Genomic DNA, 7,239 nt, shown 5'->3' with positions numbered 1-7,239 from the left:
GATATGTAAAACATGCTATTAACTTTTAAATAAGTTACACCTGATTAAGTTCTCTTGCTGAATTCACATCTAACGTTTTTACACTCTAGAATTATTGAAAAAAACTGTTTTAAAAATTCCAAAAAACAATTCATCTTCACATTAACATTTACTTTATTTAGTAAGGTTCCACGGTGGTAGCCTACAAAGAGGAGATTAGTCAAAATGCAAAACGTTGTATTGTAATTAGTTGCTTTATAACTACAAAATGATGGACGATGTTTGAAAAACAATGTAGTGTACATTTTAAAACAACTAGCTGCGGTGTAACAGATTAGTGGTAGGTTACGATATATTTGTTACTGACAAAAAGTCACCTATATTTTTCTAAATTACTACAAAAATCCTCAAAGTATCTTTTATTTACAAATACACAAAAACAAAACAAAACATGTATACTACGAAGTACATGGCAGTAATGTAAATCACCTATGCATTAGTTCAGTTTATGCCACCAGCGACGATAAATGACGCTGTTTAGTTAGCTAGCACGGATGGTAAGATGGCGGAACTAGAATATTAAGGAATGTCACTCAACTGTATAACTCCGCCTCATTTCCACAATAATCCAAATATGTTTAGAAACTAAGGTTTAAAAATGACAAAAGTAAAACAATGTCATTAACGTTAACTGTGATAAAATATATTGTTAGCGAGAGACAAATGAAACTGCTTTGCTTGACCGGGACCCTGTGACTACTTGTGGTCTAGTTTAAATATCAGTTTCGGGCTTAAAATCTTTAAGATTCCAGTCATGACCAGAGATAGTAATACATCATCTGTATGTATTTGAAAGCTCAAATACAGGTCATTTATTTTCAATGTCTTACCTTTGGGAGTCTTCTGTTTCCTGGCAAGTCTGTCCTTTAATTCGCGCGCGCGTTCATTACCGCAGTCGTTACCGCCCCTCCCCCTATTTTGAGCAAGCCCATGAACAAACGTGTCCCCTTTTCAGATACTTTTGTTCCACCTATAACTCAAAATTTGTGTGTGAATACGTTTATAGCCTGTCACATACAACTGTTAAATTGGTGAATATACAATACTGTCATCCAATAAGACCTGAAAATATTTTCACCACTGAAATAAAAAAAATCCATAGTTTTTCCTCTAAATACAAACAAAAATATTTAGAATACCAAGTACTTTATTGCACATTTATATCTATGGGCATCAAGGGGTTAATTATTTCTGATATAGGCCTAACCAATAGTTTATAATGCATTTCTGAGAGATAAGGCCTTAAAATCTATTGCAATTGTATGTTGACATTTACACTTCCAAAAAACATACAGTGTATAAATATTACCTTTAGTTACATTACAGAAATATATGCAAGAGCAAAAGGTGCTTAAAGATTCAAGAGATTCAAAGTGTTTGTCATTTGCACAGTAAGGAAACAATTTTCCCTGTACTATGAAATTTTAACTTTGCTGCTTACTTTGAATGCCACAAAAGTAACTTATTCAGCCTCATCATGAAGTACAGCCACTGATGAGCCCTCTTCACTAGCTGTGTGGGGTTGAGTAGGTGAGGTCCCGGCTGAGGTGGACCCCTTGTTATTTAAAGCTTCTAACCTTGTTCACTTCCAGACCCCGGATAAACAGCGGCTGAGGGCTCCTCTCCTTCCTCATGTCCACTATCATCTCCTTGGTATTATTTGTGTTGAGGGTGAGGTTGTTGTCCTCACACCAAGTCACCAGAGAAGCCACCTCTCTCCTGTAGGCTACCTCGTCCCCGCCAGTGATGCGTCTTATCACCGAGGTGTCATCTTCAAACTTCAGGATTGTTTTGTTTTGATGAGAGCCTGTACAGTAGTGGGTGAACAAGATGTAGATGAAAGGGACTGAGGACTTAGCCCTGTGGACTGCCAACATTGGTGATGCTGGCTGAGGTCCTGTTTTCACCGATGATGGGCTGTAGTGCAAGGGAGAACAGTTTGTGGGTGAGCTTGTGGAGAACAACCATTTTGAATGCAGAGATGCAGTCAATAAAGAACATCCTGATGTAGGAGACATTATTCTCCAGAAGTGAAAGAGATGCAGAGCTGCAGAAGCATCTGAGGTGAACCTTTTGGGCCAGTAGGCGTACTGCAGGGGGTCTAGTGTGTCTGGAATGCTGCTCTGAATGTGGGTCAGCAGCACTCTCTCGAAGCACTTCATAATGACTGGAGTGCTACTGGTCTCTAGTCATTCAGGCAGGTGGGAGAGGTTTTTTTTAGGGAGGGGGACAATGGTGGGGGTCTCAAAGCAGGAGACAATTCTCTGGCTGAGACGTTGAATATGGAGGTGAGGATGTATGTCAGCTCATTGGTACATGCTCTGAGGACTCAAAGATTTTGTGTGGTCCTTGCTTGATCCTTCCCATGACTTTTTATACCTGGGGTGGAGGCAGATGCAGCAGCAGCAGCAGGGCGCTGGCACTAGAGCCTTGGATTCGGACAACTCTGGTCTATTTGCTTCAGGGAGGACTCAGGGGATGCAGCTGATAGAAAGGCTAGCATGGTAGCCATCACCCCTCTCTAGAAAGGATGATTTATTCCATTGAATACATTTATATGAAAATTCAAACAAGCCTGAAAGATTACAGACACTAAATATTAAAATTTGTGATTGATGGCTTTAGTCCATTAGTATCGGCTTGTCAACTTTACCAATTAAAAATCTCAAACCCTTTTGTTCATTTTCCAGATATTTCCAAGCAATACCAGAGCTCATCTTATAGGATTTATTGGTTTAAGATCATCATCTCGACTTACGAGTGTTGAATAAATGCTGAAATATTAAAAAACCCAAAATTACTATTTTTTAAGTCAATCTGGTATATAAATATCTCAGGGGAGCAAATTTAAAGATCTCAGCCACCCAGTATCAGAGCAGAGGAATAAGCTGGTGATAAAGGCAGAATCTGTTGGCTGCTGCAGGCAGAAGTGGCAAGGAGCTGGATGTGGGTGGGTCTCCCAAAAAAATGAAGGTAGATGTGCAGCAGCACATAAAAAAAAAAAAGTTTTGGCTAGCAATACTACAAATTTCAAAATAGAATTTAAATTAAATATGTAACAAAAAAACAAAAAGGATGGCATAGTAAAACTAATTTTTAAAAATGAAGAGTAATACATGCAAAAAAAATCCAGTTTCATACAAGATAATTTATTGTTAAATTGTTTACTTATGTTCTTCAGAGGAACTACTGTCTATGCTTTCTTCTTCTGTGGCGTCATCCAAGCACAACGCCTGCGTTCCCAAAACTTGTTTGTAGGTCTTGCGAGCAGCATCCTGCTGAGCACAAAGCTCTGCCAGCCTTCTCTTCAGCAGACACTGTAGCCCATCTCGTCCTTCCTCTGTCAATGCATCCATGTTGCCTGACAATGACAAAGTAAATTAGAAAAAAAAAAAAGCATGCATTTAAATAAAGAAAAATTTAAAAAGGACAAACTTGGCTCAGTGATCCACTCGGAAATCTGAGAGGTAAGCTCTTGCATCATCCCAGCTGCACTTCTCAAGTACTCCCAATGCTGTTTAACTTCTCTAACAACGATGACCTCTTCCTCCTTCAGCCTTGTCAGCAGCATCACTTTGTCAAAAAGCTGTTTCTTCTGAACCATGTCGCCGTGACATTGAATTCAGCAGTTTCAAATACCTCTAGAATTGAATTTAGGCATTTACATGGGCTTCACTTCATTTAAAACCTTTGTTTTGATTCAAACAATGCACTTACATTCCCAAGGCCAGGAATAGTTGTCAACAGAAAAAAAGTGCATAAGCTGATGGCAATTTGTCGGATTCATCCAAATCAGCGTTTCTTTTTCTGATTGCATCCTCTAGGGCTCTTTTTTCAGGCGCAATCTTTTTTCGCAGTTGATGTCGCCGTTTGTTGCCATCTGTAAAATTTTAAAAACTTTTTTTTATTAAACTATCCAACTTCAGGACAAGCTAATAAAGATATTGCAAAAAGACATATCCCTCACCAGCCTTGCGGTACAGGTTGTATTTCCTTTGCTTTATGCTTAGATAGAGTCCCTCAATGGTCTTTGAGATCATTATGACCAGTTGGTTCTTGTAGAGAGAAAAGACATAATTAAAATTCTTGTAGAAAAAAAAAAGAAAAAAAAAAAACATTTTTGGACCATGTTTTTTTTTTTTTTTTTTTTTTTTTTTTTAGAGTGGAAGTTAAGAGGGCTCCCACTTTCATGTGTTCTTAATTGTCATGTCAGTAGCATTGTAGAGTTAGGTTTTTAGGGTGCACACAAGCCAACCGCAATACTTTCAACAAATCTGCCAGCCCTCAGAGTTGATTGCGCAAATCGTAATATTACATTGGCCAGATCAAGGAAACCTAGGAGCTGAAGCCATCAGAAATTGTCCACTTTGGCTTTCTGTAGGGCCTGGTTGAGGAATGCAGCACGCACTTCTATACAACATAGCACCTTAAGCGGGCTCTGACCCCTTCAGACAGGAACCCTAAGCCTCACATGCAGCCGAGCTGGAAGAGGCTCTGAGTGCTCAATGTTGTTTTAACATTGATATAAAGTGACGCACATAAAGGATGTTTGTCTGCTCTGCTAAATCAAGAGATGTACTTAACGTTAAGAATAATCCTGGGCTGTGCAAATCTTTTTATCCTTTTTTTATTTTTGATGCCCCGCGATCTACTCACAAGATTCGATTGAGATGATCACCCTTGCTTGAAAATCAGTGTGTGCCTCATTTATCCATCTTTAATTTTCAAAGTACCTGCAGCCCACTCTTTGACATCAGACACCCATTGCTGGACCATATCTTCTTGTGTAGATAGATCTTGAGTCAGCTTTCCAAGATCTGCCGAAGCTTCAGAAATCCTCTGTACAGTCTGTCAAAAACAAAGCAATAAAATCATAAGAGAAAGAAGTCCGAGCATCATAGACAAGCAAATATTAAGTTTTTACCTTGATATATCTTTTGGCCAGTGTCAGGTCCAGCTTTTCCACCTTCCGCTTGTTCCATCCAATGGCCTGGATGGTAAGCATGTCTGTGCGTACTTCAAGTAAAATGTATTATTAACTCAGCAAAAACAAAAAAACAATTTAAATGAATCTATAATATATTTACCAGCTTTGGACATGTACTTAGAACAGATAGCTGCCCGGGAGAGGAAGCTGTTCACTTGCTCAACCTCCTCCCCTATGGTCGCTCCTGCTCCGTCCTGGTTTCGTCCACCCCATTGCAACTGCAACAAATGTGATTCGTGATTGTTAGCATGAGGTTTAAGATAAAAAAAAAATAAATTACAGTGCAAAAAAGTTGCAAAGATCACCTAATTGATAGGAAGGGACGCATTGCCAACAAGTCCTGCAATTCAGGGCAGTGGCGCACAACCCTCTGCAAATACGGCCAATATTTGCATATCACATCAGAGCAGAAAAACTCGACATTCTTTGTGGTTAGTACTTTTTGAATATAAAGTGGATAGGCAAAAATTTCTCCACGGAACATATTGAGGGCCTTCAACAAAATCCCGTGGCGGCACACAGCAACCTCTACACCTTCCTCATCTACTTTGCTGGCAGATTTGTGAGAGGTTTCTCGTGCTGCAAGCCACTCGGCTGTGCCACATCTTCCCTTTCCGGGATTCTATTAGAGATTAGAAAACAAAAACGATATACGGAATTGATTGTTGTACTTGAAAAATTATGCAGCATTTTTGAAGAGGAAATTAATTTGAAAAAAGAAATAGACTTTACATGTTGTGTCGATTCATGGATGTAGTCCACAAAGGAGGCCACCTCAGCATCTTTTGCCGTAAAGACTCCGTCAAAAAACCCATCAGGTCTGATTGAATCAAAATGCAAATTGTTACATATCTTAATAGACAATTCACAAGAACATTAAAAATGAATGTTTACCCATACCCTGGTTGGCTTCTGAAGCAGTAAAGCTTGCGGTTCCCATCCACAGCCACAGCCAACATGGAGGGTGTGCATACTGGGCAATCAAAGTGATGCACCTGGGAAAGCTTCTCCACTTCAAATTTTGCATAGCACCATTCCAGAAAAGATGTCTGTATAGTGTCGCAGCAGATTTTACCACTCTGGATTAAAAAACAAACCAAAAATTAAGATATCAAAGTCAATGTAAAACTTGTTGTTGCTTCAATTGGATAACTTACTCGTCCAAAAACTTTAGTGCGCTGTTCAAGCATGCCAATAAAAGCATGCCGTGACATTGCTGGTGCAGTAATTTTAAGATCTTCGTACGAAGTGAACAGATCCATGGTGTGCACAGTCTCAAAATTTACCGTGGCCGGCCAGTATCCACTGTCCACCAAATCACCAATGCCAACATCCAGAATTTTTCCACATGAACAACTGACTGTTGGAAGGGACAAGTTGTATTGTCCTTTAAAAGAAATAAATCCAATTATATTATTACTTTGTAAGAATTAAGGTAAGAGAAAAAAAAAAAAAAAAGTACCATTCATTCCTATCAGAATCACTTGTTTTCCAGCTGAAACTTCTGTATGACCAGTTAAGCAGTCACAGCGTGGAAGGGCGACAGGCAAAAGGCACGCTAGAAAAGTAGACAAAGTAAAACAAGTTAAAACGTTCCAAAACGCTTATTGCGACAGTTTTATTTCCCAAAAGACTATTTCAAGATTTCAAATTTTTACCAAATTTAAAAGGCTTATATGATCTTAATTAAAATAAGTACCTCTTTCCTGGTAGGTGTAAGGAGCAGGCGGAGGCGTTTGGATCCTTTTGCAGAGGTTTTTAATAGCAAACACAAACAGGCAGGGGCAAGGCAAGACGTGGTCAAACAGGCAGGAGTCAAGGCACAGGAACAGCTAGAAGAATAACCACTTGGAATTAATGTAGAATCAAGACCTCGCACTGAGCAGAGCTCAGTGACTGTTTAAATATTGTTTGTAGTGATGACAAGATGAGGAACAGCTGGGAGAGCCTGGGAGGAGGAAGCAGGGGCTGATGGGAACTTGAGTGTGAAGAAGCACAGTGTCAATACTCAGGTGAGGACTCCCTCTGGTGGTCAAACGGGGACATGGCAGCCTGAGTCCTGACAGAGCCCCCCTCCTGCGAGCGGCTCCGGAAGCGAGGAAACACTCTGCGACGAGGCCTGCCACGTGGGCGCGGAGCTGGTTTCGACGGGAATCGGCGATGGAAGTCCGTGATGAGAGAGGGGTCCAGAATGTCGTTGGAACGGACCCATG

The 7,239-nt window shown here is 40.0% G+C and overlaps 1 protein-coding gene across 1 annotated transcript; it reads right to left on the bottom strand.

Moving 5' to 3' along the window:
• Positions 1–3,778: 3,778 nt before the first annotated feature.
• On the bottom strand, positions 3,779–6,854 carry LOC112143901. Its single transcript, XM_036216057.1, has 9 exons — positions 6,726–6,854; positions 6,489–6,584; positions 6,184–6,413; positions 5,927–6,105; positions 5,759–5,846; positions 5,332–5,648; positions 4,773–5,244; positions 4,007–4,094; positions 3,779–3,919 (listed from the first exon to the last, which is right to left on the bottom strand). The coding sequence occupies exons 2-7, from the start codon at positions 6,493–6,495 to the stop codon at positions 5,199–5,201; spliced, it is 867 nt and encodes a 288-aa protein (XP_036071950.1). The 5' UTR covers positions 6,496–6,584; positions 6,726–6,854; the 3' UTR covers positions 3,779–3,919; positions 4,007–4,094; positions 4,773–5,198.
• Positions 6,855–7,239: the final 385 nt, after the last annotated feature.

The sequence above is a fragment of the Oryzias melastigma genome, linkage group LG16 (genome assembly GCF_002922805.2).
Source record: "Oryzias melastigma strain HK-1 linkage group LG16, ASM292280v2, whole genome shotgun sequence".
Lineage (NCBI taxonomy): Eukaryota > Metazoa > Chordata > Actinopteri > Beloniformes > Adrianichthyidae > Oryzias > Oryzias melastigma.
Note: the sequence above shows the minus strand (reverse complement) of the source record. Positions and strands in the feature narration are given on the sequence as shown.